At 38.8% G+C, this 19,783-nt stretch overlaps 1 protein-coding gene across 1 annotated transcript in view; it reads left to right on the forward strand.

The window, feature by feature from the left end:
- LOC139763314 (uncharacterized) overlaps positions 1–19,783 on the forward strand; it is a 101,177-nt gene that overhangs the window by 35,553 nt on the left and 45,841 nt on the right. The window contains exons 2-4 of the mRNA XM_071689336.1: positions 9,652–9,776; positions 10,085–10,195; positions 12,073–12,296. Of these exons, the coding sequence (XP_071545437.1) occupies positions 9,652–9,776; positions 10,085–10,195; positions 12,073–12,296 (460 nt within the window). The remainder of the gene's footprint in view (positions 1–9,651; positions 9,777–10,084; positions 10,196–12,072; positions 12,297–19,783) is intronic.

Consider the following 19,783-nt stretch of genomic DNA (forward strand, 5'->3'; position numbering starts at 1 on the left):
AAACTGCAGAAGCTGGTGACTGAGTTTGGTAAAGTGTGTGAAAGAAGAAAGTTAAGAGTAAATGTGAATAGGAGCAAGGTTATTAGGTACAGTAGGGTTGAGGGTCAAGTCAATTCGAAGTTAAGTTTGAATGGAGAAAAACTGGAGGAAGTAAAGTGTTTTAGATATCTGGGAGTGGATCTGGCAGCGGATGGAACCATGGAAGCGGAAGTGAATCATATGGTGGGGGAGGGGGACCAAAATCCTGGTAGCAATGAAGAATGTGTGGAAGTCGAGCACATTATCTCGGAAAGCAAAAATGGCTATGTTTGAAGGAATAGTGGTTCCAACAATGTTGTATGGTTGCGAGGCGTGGGCTATGGATAGAGTTGTGCGCAGGAGGGTGGATGTGCTGGAAATGAGATGTTTGAGGACAATGTGTGGTGTGAGGTGGTTTGATCGAGTAAGTAATGTAAGGTTAAGAGAGTTGTGTGGAAATAAAAAGAGCGTGGTTGAGAGAGCAGAAGTGGGTCTTTTCAAATGGTTTGGGCACATGGAGAGAATGAGTGAGGAAAGATTGACCAAGAGGATATATGTGTCGGAGGTGGAGAGAAGGAGTAGAAGTGGGAGACCAAATTGGAGGTGGAAAGATGGAGTGAAAAAGATTTTGAGTGATCGGGGCCTGAACATTCAGGAGGGTGAAAGGCGGGCAAGGAGTAGAGTGAATTGGATCGATGTGGAATATCGGGGTTGACATGCTGTCAGTGGATTGAATCAAGGCATGTGAAGCGTCTGGGGTAAACCATGGAAAGTTTTGTGGGGCCTGGATGTGGAAAGGGAGCTGTGGTTTCTGGCATTATTGCGTGACAGCTAGAGACTGAGTGTGAAAGAATTGGGCCTTTGTTGTCTTCTATCGCTACCTCGCACACAGGAGGGGGGAGGGGGATGGTATTCCATGTGTGGCGAGGTGGCGGTGGGAATGAATAAAGGCATACAGTGTGAATTGTGTGCATGGGTATATATGTATGTGTCTGTGTGTATATATATATATATATGTGTACATTGAGATGTATAGGTATGTATACTTGCGTGTGTGGACGTGTATGTATATACATGTGTATGGGGATGTGTTGAGCTATTTCTTTCGCCTGTTTCCTTGCGCTACGTCGCAAACGCGGGAGACAGCGACAAAGAAAAAAAAAAAATATATATATATATATATATATATATATATATATATATATATATATATATATATATATATATATATATATATATATATATATATATATATATATATATATTTTGTTTTTGTTTTTTTTTTTGCTTTGTCGCTTTCTCCCGCGTTTGCGAGGTAGCGCAAGGAAACAGACGAAAGAAATGGCCCAACCCACCCCCATACACATGTATATACATACGTCCACACACGCAAATATACATACCTACACAGCTTTCCATGGTTTACCCTAGACGCTTGACATGCCCTGATTCAATCCACTGACAGCACGTCAACCTCGGTATACCATATCGATCCAATTCACTCTATTCCTTGCCCTCCTTTCACCCTCCTGCATGTTCAGGCCCCGATAACACAAAATCTTTTTCACTCAATCTTTCCACCTCCAATTTGGTCTCCCACTTCTCCTCGTTCCCTCCACCTCCGACACATATATCCTCTTGGTCAATCTTTCCTCACTCAATCTGTCCATGTGCCCAAACCATTTCAAAACACCCTCTTCTGCTATGTCAACCACGCTCTTTTTATTTCCACACATCTCTCTTACCCTTACGTTACTTACTCGATCAAACCACCTCACACCACACATTGTCCTCAAACATCTCATTTCCAACACATCCATCCTCCTGCGCACAACTCTATCCATAGCCCACGCCTCGCAACCATACAACATTGTTGGAACCATTATTGATTCAAACATACCCATTTCTGCTTTCCGAGATAATGTTCTCGACTTCCACACATTCTTCAAGGCTCCCAGAATTCTCGCCCCCTTCCCCATCCTATGATCCACTTCCGCTTCCATGGTTCCATCCGCTGCCAGATCCACTACCAGATAACTAAAACACTTTACTTCCTCCAGTTTTTCTCCATTCAAACTTACTTCCCAATTGACTTGACCCTCAAACCTACTGTACCTAATAACCTTGCTCTTATTCACATTTACCCTTTACTTTCTTCTTTCACACACTTTACCAAACTCAGTCACCAGCTTCTGCAGTTTCTCATATGAATCAGCCACCAGCGCTGTATCATCAGAGAACAATAACTGACTCACTTCCCAAGCTCTCTCATCGCCAACAGACTTCATACTTGCCCCTCTTTCCAAAACTCTTGCATTCACCTCCCTAACAACCCCATCCATAAACAAATTAAACAACCATGGAGACATCACACACCCCTGCCGCAAACCTACTTTACCGAGAACCAATCACTTTCCTCTCTTCCTGCACGTACACATGCCTTACATCATCGATAAAAACTTTTCACTGCTTCTAACAACTTGCCTCCCACACCATAAGTTCTTAATACCTTTCACAGAGCATCTCTATCAACTCTATCATATGCCTTCTCCAGATCCATAAATGCTACATACAAATCCATTTGCTTTTCTAAGTATTTCTCACATACATTCTTCAAAGGAAACACCTGATCCACACATCCTCTACCACTTCTGAAACCACACTGCTATTCCCCAATCTGATGCTCTGTACATGCCTTCACCCTCTCAATCAATACCCTCCCATATAATTTACCAGGAATACTCAACAAACTTATACCTCTGTAATTTGAGCACTCACTCTTATCCCCTTTGCCTTTGTACAATGGCACTATGCACGCATTCCGCCAATCCTCAGGCACCTCACCATGAGTCATACATACATTAAATAACCGTATAAACCGGTCAATAATACAGTCACCCCCTTTTTTAATAAATTCCACTGCAGTACCATCCAAACCTGCTGCCTTGCCGGCTTTCATCTTCCGCAAAACTTTTACTACCTCTTCTCTGTTTACCAAATAATTTTCCCTAACCCTCTCACTTTGCACACCACCTCGACCAAAACACCCTATATCTGCCACTCTATCATCAAACACATTGAAGAAACCTTTGAAATACCCACTCCATCTCCTTCTCACATCACCACTACTTGTTATCGCCTCCCCATTTGCGCCCTTCACTGAAGTTCCCATTTGCTCCCTTGTCTTACGCACTTTATTTACCTCCTTCCAGAACATCTTTTTATTCTCCCTAAATTTAATGATACTCTCTCACCCCAACTCTCATTTGCCCTCTTTTTCACCTCTTGCACCTTTCTCTTGACCTCCTGTCTCTTTCTTTTATACATCTCCACTCAATTGCATTTTTTCCCTTCAAAAATCGTCCAAATGCCTCTCTCTTCTCTTTCACTAATAATCTTACTTCTTCATCCCACCACTCACTACCCTTTCTAATCAACCCACCTCCCACTCTTCTCATGCCACAAGCATCTTTTGCGCAATCCATCACTGATTCCCTAAATACATCCCATTCCTCCCCCACTCCCCTTACTTCCATTGTTCTCACCTTTTTCCATTCTTTACTCAGTCTCTCCTGGTATTTCCTCACAAAAGTCTCCTTCCCAAGCTCACTTACTCTCACCACCCTCTTCACCGCAACATTCACTCTTCTTTTCTGAAAACCCATACAAATCTTCACCTTTGACTCCACAAGATAATGATCAGACATCCCTCCAGTTGCACCTCTCAGCACATGAACATCCAAAAGTCTCTCTTTCGCGCGCCTGTCAATTAACACGTAATCCAATAACGGTCTCTGGCCATCTCTCCTACTTACATACGTATACTTATGTATATCTCGCTTTTTAAACCAGGTATTCCCAACCACAAGTCCTTTTTCTGCACATAAATCTACAAGCTCTTCACCATTTCCATTTACAACATTGAACACACCATGTACACCAATTATTCCCTCAACTGCCACATTACTCACCTTTGCATTCAAATCACCCATCACTATAACACGGTCTCGTGCATCAAAACCACTAACACACTCATTCAGCTGCTCCGAAAAACACTTGCCTCTCATGATCTTTCTTCTCATGCCCAGGTGCATATGCACCAATAATCCCCCATCTCTCTCCATCAACTTTCACTTTTAACCATATTAATCGAGAATTTACATTCTTACATTCTATCACATACTCCCACAACTCCTGTTTCAGGAGTTCTTCTACTCCTTCCCTTGCTCTTGTCCTCTCACTAACCCCTGACTTTACTCCCAAGACATTCCCAAACCACTCCTCCCCTTTACCCTTGAGCTTCGTTTCAATCAGAGCCAAAACATCCAGGTTCCTTTCCTCAAACATACTACCTATCTCTCCGTTTTTCATATCTTGGTTACATCCACACACATTTAGACACCCCAGTCTGAGCCTTCGAGGAGGATGAGCACTCCCCGCGTGACTCCTTCTTCTGTTTCCCATTTTAGAAAGTTAAAAAATACAACTAGGGGAGGATTTCCGGCCCCCCGCTCCCGTCCCCTTTAGTCTACATATATATATATATATTTATATATATATATATATATATATATATATATATATATATATATATATATATATATATATATATATATATATATATATATATATATATATATATATATTTCTTTTTTCAAACTATTCTTCATTTCCCGCATTAGCGAGGTAGCGTTAAGAACAGAGGACTGGGCCTTTGAGGGAATACCCTCACCTGGCCCAATTCTCTATTCCTTCTTTTGGAAAATTAAAAAAAAAAACGAGAGGGGAGGATTTCCAGCCCCCCGCTCCCTCCCCATTTAGTCGCCTTCTACGACACGCAGGGAATACGTGGGAAGTATTCTTTTCCCCCTATCCCCAGGGATATATATATATATATATATATATATATATATATATATATATATATATATATATATATATATATATATATATATATATATATATATATATATATATATATATATATATATATATATATATATATATAAATATATATATATATATATATATATATATATATATATATATATATATATATATATATATATATATATATATATATATATATATATATTTATATATATATATATATATATATATATATATATATATATATATATATTTATATATATATATATATATATATATATATATATATATATATATACTTATATATATATTATATATATATTTTTTTTATATATATATATATCCCTGGGGATATTCCTCACGTGTCGTAGAAGGCGACTAAAGGGGACGGGATCGGGGGGCTGGAAACCCTCCCCTCCTTGTATTTTAAGTTTCTAAAAGGGGAAACAGAAGAAGGGGTCATGCGGGGAGTTCGCATCCTCCTCGAAGCCTCAGATTGGGGTTTTTAAATGTGTGTTGATGTAACCAAGATGAGAAAAAAGGAGAGATAGGTAGTATGTTTGAGGAAAGGAACCTGGATGTTTTGGCTCTGAGTGAAACGAAGTTCAAGGGTGTAGGGGAAGAGTGGTTTTGGAATGTCTTGGGAGTAAAGTCAGGGATTAGTGAGAGGACAAGAGTAAGGGAAGGAGTAGCACTACTCCTGAAACAGTAGTTGTAGGAGTATGTCATAGAGTATTAGAATTTAAATTCTAGATTGATATGGGTAAAACTGAAAGTTCATGGAGAGAGATGGGTGATTATTGGTGCATATGCACCTGGGCATGAGAAGTAAGATCATGAGAGGCATGTGTTTTGGGAGCAGCTGAATGAGTGTGTTAGTGGTTTTGATGCAGAAGACCGGGTTATTATTATGGGTGATTTGAATGGAAAGGTGCGTAATGTGGCATTTGAGGGAATAATTGGTATACATTGGGTTTTCAGTGTTGTAAATGGAAATAGTGAAGAGCTTGTCGATTTGTGTGCTGAGAAAGGACTGGTGATTGGGATATACATAAGAGAGATATACATAAGTATACCTATGTAAGTAGGAGAGATAGCCAGAGAGCGTTATTGGCTTACGTGTTAATTGATAGGCGCGGGAAAGAGAGACTTTTGCATGAAAATGTGCTGAGAGGTGCAACTGGAGGGATAACTGATCTTGTGGAGGCGAAAGTGAAGATTTGTAGGGGTTCTTTAGAAAAGAAGAGAGAATGTTGGGGTGCAGAGAGTGGTGAGAGTAAGTTAGCTTGGTAAGAAGACTTGCGTGAGGAGTTACATGGAGAGACTGAGTACAGAATGGAAAAAGGTGAGGACAAAGGAGGTAAGTGGAGTGGGGTAGGAATGGGATGTATTTAGGGAATCAGTGATGGCTTACGCAAAACATGCTTGTGGCATGAGAAGCGTGGGAGGTTGGTTGATTAGAAAGTGTAGCGAGTGGTGGGATGAAGAAGTAAGATGATTAGTGAAAGAAAAGAGTGAGGTATTTGGAAGATTTTTGCAGGGAAAGAATGCAAATGAGTTGGAGATGTATAAAAGAATGAGGCAGGAAGTCAAGAGAAAGGTGCAAGAGTTGAAAAAGAGGGCAAATGAGTGTTGTGGTGAAAGAGTATCGTTAAATTTTAGAGAGAATAAAAAGATGGTTTGGAAGGAGGTAGATAAAGTGCGTAAGACAAGGGAGCAAATGGGAACTTCAGTGAAGGGGGCTAATGGGGAGGTGATAACAAGTAAGGGTGATGTGAGAAGATGGAGTGAGTATTTCTAAAGTTTGTTGAATGTGTTTGATGATAGAGTGGCAGATATAGGGTGTTTTGGTCTATGTGGTGTGCAAAGTGAGAGGGTTAGGGAAGATGATTTGGTAAACGGAGAAGAGGTGGTAAATATACACATGTATGAATTATGTACATGTGTATATATGTATATGTCTGTGTGTGTATATATATGTGTACATAAGATGTATCGTTATGTATATTTGCGTGTGTGGACGTGTATATATATATACATGTGTGTGTGGGTGGGTTGGGCCATTCTTTCGTCTTCGGAAGATAAAAGCCGGCAAGGCAGCAGGTTTGGATGGTATTGCAGTGGAATTTATTAAAAACGGGGATGACTGTATTGTTGACTGGTTGGTAAGGTTATTTAATGTATGTATGATTCATGGTGAGGTGCCTGAGGATTGGCGGAATGCTTGCATAGTGACATTGTACAAAGGCAAAGGGGATATGAGTGAGTGCTCAAATTACAGAGGTATAAGTTTTTAGAGTATTCCTGGTAAATTATATGGAAGGGTATTTATTGAGAGGGTGAAGGCATGTACAGAGCATCAGATTGGGGAACAGCAGTGTGATTTCAGAAGTGGTAGAGGATTTGTGGATCAGGTGTTTGCTTTGAAGAATGTATGTGAGAAATACTTAGAAAAGCAAAAGGATTTGTATGTAGCATTTATGGATCTGGAGAAGGCATATGAGAGAGTTGATAGAGATGCTCTGTGGAAGTATTAAGAATATATGGTGTGGGAGGCAAGTTGTTAGAAGCAGTGAAAAGTTTTTATCGAGGATGTAAGTCATGTGTACGTGTAGGAAGAGAGGAAAGTGATTGTTTCTCAGTGAATGTAGGTTTGCGGCAGGGGTGTCTGATGTCTCCATGGTTGTTTAATTTGTTTATGGATGGGGTTGTTAGGTAGGTGAATGCAAAAGTTTTGGAGAGAGGGGCAAGTATGCAGTCTGTTGTGGATGAGAGATCTTGGGATGTGAGTCAGTTGTTGTTCGCTGATGATACAGCGCTGGTGGCTGGTTCATGTGAGAAACTACAGAAGGTGGTGACTGAGTTTGGCAAAGTGTGTGAAAGAAGAAAGTTAAGAGTAAATGTAAATAAGAGCAAGGTTGTTAGGTACAGTAGGGTTGAGGGTCAAGTGAACTGAGAGGTAAGTTTGAATGGAGAAAAACCTTAGGAAGTAAAGTGTTTTAGGTATCTAGGAGTGGGTCTGGCAGCGGATTGAACCATGGAAGCTGAAGTGAGTTATACGGTGGGTGATGGGGGCGAAAATTCTGGGAGCCTTGAAGAATGTTTGGAAGTCGAGAACATTATCTCGGAAAGCAAAAATGGGTATGTTTGAAGGAATAGTGGTTCCAACAATGTTGAATGTTTGCGAGGCGTGGGCTATGGATAGAGTTGTGCGCAGGGGGGTGGATGTGCTGGAAATGAGATGTTTGAGGACAATATGTGGTGTGAGCTGGTTTGATCGAGTAAGTAATGTAAGGGTAAGAGAGATGTGTGGAAATAAAAAGAGTATGGTTGAGAGAGCTGAAGAGGGTGTTTTGAAATGGTTTGGTCACATGGAGAGAATCAGTGAGGAAAGATTGACCAAGAGGATATATATGTCAGAAGTGGAGGGAACGAGGAGAAGTGGTAGACCAAATTGGAGATGGAAAGATGGAGTGAAAAAGATTTTGAGTGATAGGGGCCTGAACGTGCAGGAGGGTGAAAGGCGTGCAAGGAATAGAGTGAATTGGAACGATATGTTATACCGGGGTCGACTTTCTGTCAATGGATTGAATCAGGGCATGTGAAGCGTCTGGGGTAGACCAAGGAAAGTTCTAGGGTGCCTGGATGTAGAAAGGGAGCTGTGGTTTCGATTCATTATTACATGACAACTAGACTGAGTGTGAACGAATGGGGCCTTTGTTGTCTTTTCCTAGCTATACCTCGCACACATGAGGGGGAGGGAATTGTTATTCCATGTGTGGCGAGGTCCAGAGCATTCAACTGCCCATTAATGCTATTTGAATCACAGTAAAGAAGAGAATGTTTAAGAAGTAGCTGTGTTATCGGGATTAGCTGGGTGATGGCGAGAAAGTAACATGACATTTTTCTTGTTCTCGTTGACCAGCTCCTGGTCAGGAGGCGGAGATGTTGGTCTCCGAATTGTCGCTCCTGCTCGTCCTTACTGTCATTTTTTCTCAATGTTCTGCTCTGCTGCCTCACCTGTACGGTACGTGGCTTCATAATGATCATGGTAAACCTTCTAGTGTTATATTGCTTTTTGCTTTGTTTTGATTTTAGTTTGAGATCAGGGTTTTTCTCTTTGTACTTTATGTTATCATTTGACAAAATTTGAAAAGATTCTTTTACTTAGATGGATGGCAACAGCGTATTCTAAGGCTAATTTGCACTTTTGTAAATATAATTATCAAAATGTGGGCTACTTGTTGTCCATTGATGTGTGCTTTACTATTGTGTGTTATTTACCTTATGTTCTTTATTGACAACTGTATACAAGACAGAACCGTGAGCAGAAATATCGTAGGATGGCAACGTTGGTACCTTCCTTGTAATGAGGAAGACGTTATCTTCCATTGTCAATTTTTTCATGTTATAAAACATATTGGCTGGAGTCAAATTAGAATTCTTAATCTTATAATCATTTTGTATTCGGAGCCTTATTAGTCCTTAGACAAGAATGGAAATGTATTACATCGGAACCATTGATAAGACATATAGTAACTATGTAAGATTTAAGTAGTGTCGTCTTTGCGACACAGTCAGTGTTTATGACGGGGTGGAAGTTTTCAATATGAGAACTATTCAAATACTTGAATTTTTCCTTTACATCTGTTCCGTTAGGGATAGTTCAGATCTGCTGCATTGTGCACTAAGCTTGAGACGTTATCAAGTAAATATTCAAGAAATCAACTGAACTTGTGACAGGTAACAGGGACACGTTAGCAGCAGCCGGAGGAGCACTGGAAGAAACATTGGCAACATTGTGGCAGCCTCACTGTTGTGTTATTCTTATCCTCGATGGACGGACGTCAGCTTCTACTGTCTACACAGTGAGTAACAGTTAACCATGAAAGAAGGATAAAACAACTAGAGAATACCAATTGTAGTGTTTGTTTTTCAATATTTTTTCACAAGTTTCGTTAACCTTACTGACAAATGGGTTAAAGGTAGTAAAGGCAACTGAATTGAAGATATAGGATCATATTTTTTCTAGTGGTTTCGACCAAATTTTTTTAGGCAAGAGAACTTTATCCTTATTACTTGAGAGTATATATCCGGTAGTTTCTTTCATCCATTTCAACTAAATTCAGACTTCATAACTTTTTCTTTTATCTTTACTCACTTTGATTTCCATCAGGAGATCGATAAGCTGTGGGCGCCCTGGGGAGTCGGGGTGCTGGAGGTCGCAGTCAACACACGTGATGCTAACCTGACGCAACTGGTCCAGATGGTCGAGGAAGCCCGAAAGGTTGGTCTTTCTTACATGACTTCTGAGGCGGTTAGGTCACCCCCACATTACTCTTTAGCCTGATAGTTCACTCTCACATTAATGCTCAGGTAAGCAAGTCATCTTCACACTACTGCCGAGATAGCTATGTTATTTCCATATTGCGGCTTAAGTAGTAACATGCTTAAGCGGTAATAGTAATATGACCTAATAACATAATCCCCGTGTCCTGAAAGAGTGTGCCTCAGAACTTACACCTGTGCTTGCTCGTCTGTTCCATTTCTATTTCAAAACCAGAACTTTCCTCCTTCATTGAAGCATGCGTAGGAGCGACCCATCCATAGAATTGCTCACCGTTTTATGACTTCTCTAACTATCGTCCTGTTGCTTTGACTTCAACTATTTCCAATGTATTTGAATCCCTGTTCAACTCCCATGTCCTCACATGTCTTAAATCTCACGGTGTTCTTTCTAATCACCGGTATTGCTTCCGTAAGGCTAGATTCACTAGTGATATCTTTTCCTATTTTACTAATGTTTGGTCATCATCCCTGAAGGATGTGGGGGAATCCTGTGTAGTTGCCCTTGATGTATTCAAAGTTTTTTCTTAACAGGAAATGACATCGGCGTCTCGTCTCTATGTTCCCCTCCTTTGTCTTCCACTCCTCACCTTGCTTCCTCTCTGGTCGATCTATCTCCGTGGTTGTTGACGGATCAGCCTCTACCGCTTTTTCCAACAGCGGTGTCCCACAAAGTTCTCTCCTACCTCCTTCACTCTTCTCCTTTTCTAGCATTGACTTTCTTTCTTTTACAGGTATCCAAATGCACTCATATAGTTACTATTCAACACTGCATTCCGCCACAGCCTTCAGGTTTGCTCCTTCTCTCACTCGAACTGCATCTCGTTTCGAGGCAACTTCCACGATAAATCAGACTTGGACAGGAATTCTCAGTTGAAAGGCTAAATCCAGTTAAGTTCAATGAATCACCCAGTTTTTACCCATCTCTCTATCTAAATTCCATACAACTTTTATCTCTTCTTTGACGGTTCCGTAATCTCAGCTCATAAGCCATTGAAGAACATACTTGATAATTCTTCACCGTTTACTCTGTTTCGGAAACCCTACATTAGGGAAATAACTAAGACTGTTTCTAAGAAACTGGGAGTTCTGTTCAGATGTCCAAAATTCTTTTTTTCCTAACAATGACTCTGTTTATGCAAAGGACTGAATCGTTTTTGTAAGGAGTACTGCTATAATGTATGGGTTGGTTCTTACTCTAAATCCTTACTTGACAGAGTTGAGCCAAAAGCTATCCGACTCATCAACTCTCTTAGGCTAACTTCATATCTTGACCTACTTGCCTTATGCCGGAATGTTGGCTCACTTTTTCTATTCTGTATGTATTACTTTGGTTTTATTCTCGAGAGCTGGCTGCTTGTGTGCCCCCAACTTTAGATAGACCGCACAATAATCAACAAGCTGCTGAGTCATAAGATTACAGTGTGGTCGTTGGCACCTAATGGGTGGGCCATTTTGACTGTTGTTTCTTTCCTTGCACGTCAAAGCTCTGGAAATCTCTAACCCCCTTCTGTTTTTCCAAATAACTACTGCTTGTCAATTTTTAGAAGGCAAGTTTACCACTTCTTCCAAACTCGTACTTTTCCTCACCTCTTCTTTTTACGTTTCATTAACATCTTTATATTTCAATTATGGCCCGGCCTCGAAGCGGATTTCTGTCCTTATCTGGAGTAATCAAACATACAAAAATAGTCAGTCATACATCACCGATGATGTGTTTCAGTTACTCTCGCGGTATAACCAGAGTAATTAGATTACTCTTATTCTAATTCTAAGGCATTTATATTACTCTCACTTATGCCATGGTAACGTCAACAGCTTCGTCAGCTCTCCTGGTGCGTGACGGTGGTGGTGGTGAGCGACGACCCAGTCTTCCTCGCCACCTTCGCCGAGTGGTCCCTCAAGGGCCGCCTCCTGCTGTGGTCCACCAGACTCCTCGTCCTCACCCGCCTGCCACTCCAGCAGCTGCAAGGCCTTCAAAAGACCTTCGCTATGACTAACGCTATGTTGCTCATCGTGGAAGACTACTTAGGATCCCTCGAGTATCCACTGACACACAATATTACAATTACTTTTAATTTGGAAAGGATAAAGATTTTGCACGCGATCAAGATATTCCTATGCGTCCACGGGGAAAATGAAACACGATGTTCCGGAACATCATCAGGGGAGACACAAGATAGAAATATAAGTCAGTTGATATACATCGAAGAGACGAAGCTAGGACGCAGTTTTATAAACATGCGATTGTCCAAGACATACAACGAGCGTTCATAAACTTACCATTTTACAAATTTTATCAACAATAAACTTATCTAATTTGTATAAACCATCACTGATATTAAGATTACAATTCTTTGTGTATTTGATAATAGAAGATTCAATGATATTTCTCGTGATAACAGAGTTAGAGTTAATAACTGAGATGGCATTACTCCAGTCAATACAATGATCATAGTTTATAACGTGATTAAACAGGGCATTTGATTCTTGTCCCGTTTTTATACAATATTTATGTTGCTTAAGTCTAACAGAAAGATCCTTACCTGTCTGCGCAACATAGAATTTATACCAATTTGCACATGGCACTTTATGGATGCATCCAAGAGAATTTTCTGATGAATTCCTGACTAAGATATTCTTTATAGTATCATTGTTACTGAAGGCAACATTTACATTAAATGACCTAAGCAACATGGGAAGTAAAGTGAAATAATTATCAAAAGAGAGAACTAAAAGACTCTTGGTGTCAATGGGAGGTTTGGGCTCAACTCTATGAAATGATTTCTTTGCTAGCTTAAGATATTTATCAATGAAAGATCTAGGGTACTTTAACTTAGTTCCAATGGAATATATCTTCTCAAACTCATCATCAATAAACTCTGGATTGCGAATACGTAATGCCCTGAGGAACATACATTGAAATGATGATAATCTAACTCTGTCATGTTGAGATGATTAATAATGGATATATGAGCATACATTGGAAGGCTTTCTGTATATGCTAAACTTAAACTTGTTTCCTTGCCTATGGATCATGCAATCTAAAACTCGTAAAATACCATTATTTTCATTTTCTACAGTAAAGTTGATGGAAGGTACTGAATTGTTAAGTAAGGTGAGAAATATTTGTAAATTTTCATACGTTGGCCAGACACAAAGAACATCATCTACATACCTAAGCCAAACTGCATTAGAAGGTGAGATAGCCTTAGTAATTTAGCTTCAAAAAATTCCATATAAAGATTACTTAGTACAGGTGAAAGAGGGTTACCCATTGCATACCAAATTTTTGAGCATAATAATCTCCATTGAATTGAAATAGAGAGTCTTTTATACACAATTTTATCAGTTCAATGAAAACAGACTTTGAAACAGGTAAATGAATATCATCCAAGACATCAAATAGATATTCTGAAAGGTCATCAACTGGAACTTTATTGAAAAGTGAGGAAATCTCAAAGCTAACAAGTGTGAAATCAAAATCAAATTGATATTGTTTAGCTTGTTGACTAAATCTACATTGTTTATCACAAAAGAAGGGACAAAGAATACAAACCCTTCTTTTGTGATAAACCTGTCTTATTAGACAAGGATTAGATAAGGATTCCTTGTGTGCTTTAGTGTATGGTTCAAGTTTTGTGTTCTTTAACAGGGAAGCCAGCTGTGTTGATGTCAAAGTCTTTTTGCAATTCAGAGAAATACAGTAATTAGAGTAATGATGAAATTAATATCAGTAAAGGTTTAGCGTATGCCAGTTTGTCAAAACCAGTGGATCCTAATAGCTCTAAAAGATTTATAAGAGATATTAACACCTTAAAAAAAGATAAGGATATACATATTACTAAAGCAAATAAGGCTAACACTGCTGTGATTTTAGAAAAAAGCAACTATTTGTCTAAAAATGAATGATCTTTTAAATGATAACACGACATATTCTAAACTTACTAAAAATCCTTTGGAAGCAGTTAATTCCTATTTCAATAAAGAAATGAAGTTGTTGTTCAAAGGTAATAGCTCTCTTATCAAAAGTTTGTCATCTTTGTCCCCTTCATTGTCATATATGTATAGACATATCAAAACATATATACAGAATTTTCCAGCAAGTGAGTTCAGTAGGCCCCATCACATAAAAATGGTCAAAATAGTTAGTTTCTTTATCAATCCATTTTGTGGATAAGGTGTCAAATTCTAATATCATGAACAATGTATATTTATTCAACAAGCTAAACGATATCAATGTTAATTTTGATTTCAAACTAGTTAGCTTTGATGTTTCCTCACTTTTAACTAAAGTTCCAGTTGAAGACCTTTTAGAATATTTATTCTATGTCTTGGATGATATTCATTTTCCTGTTTCAAAGTCTGTTTTCATTGAACAGATAAAATTGTGTATAAAAGACTGTATTTCAGTTCAATAGAGATTCTTATGCTCCGAAATTTGGTATGACAATGGGTAACCCTTTTTCTCCTATACTAAGTAATCTTTATACGGAATTTTTGAAACAAAATTACTAAAGGATATCTTACCTTCTAATGCAATTTGCTTTAGGTATGTATATGATGTTCTTTGTGTTTGGCCAAAAAATGAAAATTTACAAATATTTTTCCCCTTACTTAACAATTTAGTACCTACCATCAAATTACCTGTAGAATATGAAAATAAATGCATGTTACCAATTTTAGATTCCATGATCCATTGGCAGGAAACAAGTTTAAGTTTAGCATGTAAAGATAACCTACCAATGTATGCTCATATATCCATTATTACTCAACTCAATATGAAGAGTTAAAAGATCGTCATTTCAATCTATGTTCCTAAAGGCATTATGTATCTACAGTCCAAAGTTTATTGATGGTGAGTTTGAGAACATATATTCTATTGGATCTAAATTAGAATACCCGAGATCTTTCACTGATAAATCACTTAAGTTAGCAAAGAAATCATTTCATAGATTTGGGCCCAAACCTCCCATTGACAGAAAGAATCTTATAGTTCTCCATTTTAATAAAATTTCACTTTACTTCCCATGTTGCTTAAAACCTTTAATGTAAATGTTGCCTTTAGCAACAATAATACTATAAAGAATATCTTATTCAGGAATTCACCAGAAAATTCTCATGGATGCATCTATAAAGTGCGAAGTGCAAATTGTGATAAATTTCATGTGGGGCAGACTAATAAGGATCTTTCTGTTAGACTTAAGCGATATAAGTATAGTATAAGAACGGGACAAGAAACAAATACCTTGTTTAATCACATTAAAAACTATGATCATTGTATCGACTGGAGTAATACCATCTCAGTTATTAACTCTAACTCTATTACCAAGAGAAATGTCTTTGAATATTATACAATTAAATACACAACAAATCATAATAATAATATTAGTTATGGTCTATACAAATCATATAACATTAATGTTGATAAAATTTGTAAAAGGATAAGTTTATGAACACTCACTGTATGTCTTGGAAAATCGGCGTCCTAGCTTCGTGTCTTCGATGTATACCAACTGACTCATATTTCTCTCTTTTGTCTATCATGATGATGTGATCATTACACGAAAGTACACTTGGGAACATATCTTGTTTAATTTTCTCCGTGCACTCATAGGAATATATATATATATATATATATATATATATATATATATATATATATATATATCTCCACCCTCTTGCGCACAACTCTATCCATAGCTCACGCCTCGCAACCATAAAACATTGTTGGAACCACTATTCCTTCAAATATACCCATTTTTGCTTTCCGAGTTAGTGTTCTCGACTTCCAAACATTCTTCAAGGCTCCCAGATCTTTCGCCCACTCCCCCACCCTATGATTCACTTCCGCTTCCATGGTTCCATCCACTGCCAGATCCACTCCCAGATATCTAAAACACTTTACTTCCTCCAGTTTCTCTCCAGTCAAACTTACCTCCCAGTTGACATGACCCTCAAACCTACTGCACATAATAACCTTGCTCTTATTCACATTTACCCTTAACTTTCTTCTTTCACACACTTTACCAAACTCAGTCACCAGCTTCTGCAGTTTCTTACATGAATCAGCCACCAGCGCTGTATCATCAGCGAACAACAAATAACTCACTTCCCAAGCTCTCTCATCCACAACAGAATGCATAATTGCCACTCTTTCCAAAACTCTTGTATTCACCTCCCTAACAACCCCATCCATAAACAATTTAAACAACCATGGAGACATCGTACACCCCTGCCGCAAACCTACATTCACTGAGAACCAATCACTTTCCTCCCTTCCTACACGTACACATGCCTTACATCCTCGATAAAAACTTTTCACTGCTTCTAACAACTTGCATCCCACACCATATATTCTTAGTACCTACCACAAAGCATCTCTATCAACTCTATCATATGCCTTCTCCAGATCCCTAAAAGCTACATACAAATCCATTTGTTTTTCTAAATATTTCTCACATACATTCTTCAAAGCAAACACCTAATCCAAACATCCTCTACCACTTCTGAAACCACACTGCTCTTCCCCAATATGATGCTCTGTACATGCCTTCACCCTCTCAATCAATACCCTCCCATATAATTTACTAGGAATACTCAACACACTTATACCTCTGTAATTTGAGCACTCACTCTTATCCCCTTTGCCTTTGTACAATGGCAATATGCAAGCATCCCGCCAATCCTCAGGCACCTCACCATAAATCATACATACAATAAAAAACCTTACCAACCAGTCAACAATACAGTTACCCCCTTTTTTAATAAATTCCATTGCAATACCATCCAAATCTGCTGCCTTGTCGGCTTTTATCTTCCGTAAAGCTTTTACTGCCTCTTCTCTATTTACCAAATCATTTTCCCTAACTCTCTCACTTTGCACAACACCTCGACGAAAACACCCTATATCTGCCACTCTATCATCAAACACATTCAACAAACATTCAAAATACACACTCCATCTCCTTCTCCCATCACCACAACTTGTTATCACCTCCACATTAGGCGCCTTCACTGAAGTTCCCATTTGCTCCCTTGTCTTACGCACTTTATTTACCTCCTTCCAAAAGATGCTTGTGGCATAAGAAGCGTGGTAGGTGGGTTTATTAGAAAAGGTAGTGAGTGGTGGAATGAGGAAGTAAGATTATTAGTGAAAGAGAAGACAGAGGCATTTGGACGATTTTTACAAGGAAAAAATGCAAATGAGTGGGAGAGGTATACAAGAAAGAGGCAGGAGGTCAAGAGAAAGGTGCAAGAGGTGAAAAAGAGGGCAAATGATATTTGGGGTGAGAATCATTAAATTTTAGCTGGTGGCTGATTCATGTGAGAAACTGCAGAAGCTGGTGACTGAGTTTGGAAAAGTGTGTGGAAGAAGAAAGTTAAGAGTAAATGTGAATAAGAGCAAGGTTATTAGGTACAGTAGGGTTGAGGGTCAAGTCAATTGGGAGGTGAGTTTGAATGGAGAAAAACTGGAGGAAGTAAAGTGTTTTAGATATCTGGGAGTGGATCTGGCAGCGGATGGAACCATGGAAGCGGAAGTGGATCATAGGGTGGGGGAGGGGGCGAAAATCCTGGGGGCCTTGAAGAATGTGTGGAAGTCGAGAACATTATCTCGGAAAGCAAAAATGGGTATGTTTGAAGGAATAGTGGTTCCAACAATGTTGTATGGTTGCGAGGCGTGGGCTATGGATAGAGTTGTGCGCAGGAGGATGGATGTGCTGGAAATGAGATGTTTGAGGACAATGTGTGGTGTGAGGTGGTTTTATCGAGTGAGTAACGTAAGGGTAAGAGAGATGTGTGGAAATAAAAAGAGCGTGGTTGAGAGAGCAGAAGAGGGTGTTTTGAAGTGGTTTGGGCACATGGAGAGGATGAGTGAGGAAAGATTGACCAAGAGGATATATGTGTCGGAGGTGGAGGGAACAAGGAGAAGAGGGAGACCAAATTGGAGGTGGAAAGATGGAGTGAAAAAGATTTTGTGTGATCGGGGCCTGAACATGCAGGAGGGTGAAAGGAGGGCAAGGAATAGAGTGAATTGGAGCGATGTGGTATACCGGGGTTGACGTGCTGTCAGTGGATTGAAGCAGGGCATGTAAAGCGTCTGGGGTAAACCATGGAAAGCTGTGTAGGTATGTATATTTGCGTGTGTGGACGTATGTATATACATGTGTATGGGGGGGGGTTGGGCCATTTCTTTCGTCTGTTTCCTTGCGCTACCTCGCAAACGCGGGAGACAGCGACAAAGTATAATAAAAAATAAAAAAAAAATATATATATATATTTTTTTTTTTTTTTTTTTTTTTTTTTTTAACTATTCGCCCTTTCCCGCGTTAGCGAGGTAGCATTAAGAACAGAGGACTGGGCCTTTGAGGGAATACCCTCACCTGGCCCAATTCTCTGTTCCTTCTTTTGGAAAATTAAAAAAAAAACGAGAGGGGAGGATTTCCAGCCCCCCGCTCCCTCCCCTTTTAGTCGCCTTCTACGACACGCAGGGAATACGTGGGAAGTATTCTTAATCCCCTGTCCCCAGGGATAATATATATATATATATATATATATATATATATATATATATATATATATATATATATATATATATATATAAATATATATATATATATATATATATATATATATATATATATATATATATATATATATATATATATATATATATATATATATATATATATATATATATATATATATATATACATATATATATATATATATATATATATATATATATATATATATATATATATATCCCTGGGGATAGGGGAGAAAGAATACTTCCCACGTATTCCCTGCGTGTCGTAGAAGGCGACTAAAAGGGGAGGGAGCGGGTGGCTGGAAATCCTCCCCTCTCGTCTTTTTTTTTAATATTCCAAAAGAAGGAACAGAGAAGGGGGCCAGGTGAGGATTTTCCCTCTAAGGCCCAGTCCTCTGTTCTTAACGCTACCTCGCAAATGCGGAAAATGGCGAATCGTATGAAAAAAAAAAAATATATATATATATATATATATATATATATATATATATATATATATATATATATATATATATATATATAAACAATTGGGTCCCACTTCTCATCGTTCTCTCCACATCCAACACATATATCCTCTTGGTCAATCTTTCCTCACTCATTCTCTCCATGTGCCCAAACCATTTCAAAACACCTACTTCTGTTCTCTCAAACACGCTCTTTTTATTTCCAAACATCTCTCTTGCCCTTACATTACTTACTCAATCAAGCCAGCTCACACGACATATTGTCCTCAAACATCTCATTTCAAGCTTTCCACCCTCCTGCGAAATACTCTATCCATAGCCCACGTCTCGCAACCATACAACATTGTTGGAATCACTATTCCTTCAAACATAGCCATTTTTGCTTTCGGAGATAATGTTCTCGACTTCCACACATTCTTTAAGGCTCCCAGGATTTTCGCCCCCTCCCCCACCCTATTATTCACTTTCGCTTCCATGGTTCCATCCGCTGCCAGATCCACTTCCGGATATCTAA

This window comes from Panulirus ornatus, chromosome 46 (assembly GCF_036320965.1).
Source record: "Panulirus ornatus isolate Po-2019 chromosome 46, ASM3632096v1, whole genome shotgun sequence".
Lineage (NCBI taxonomy): Eukaryota > Metazoa > Arthropoda > Malacostraca > Decapoda > Palinuridae > Panulirus > Panulirus ornatus.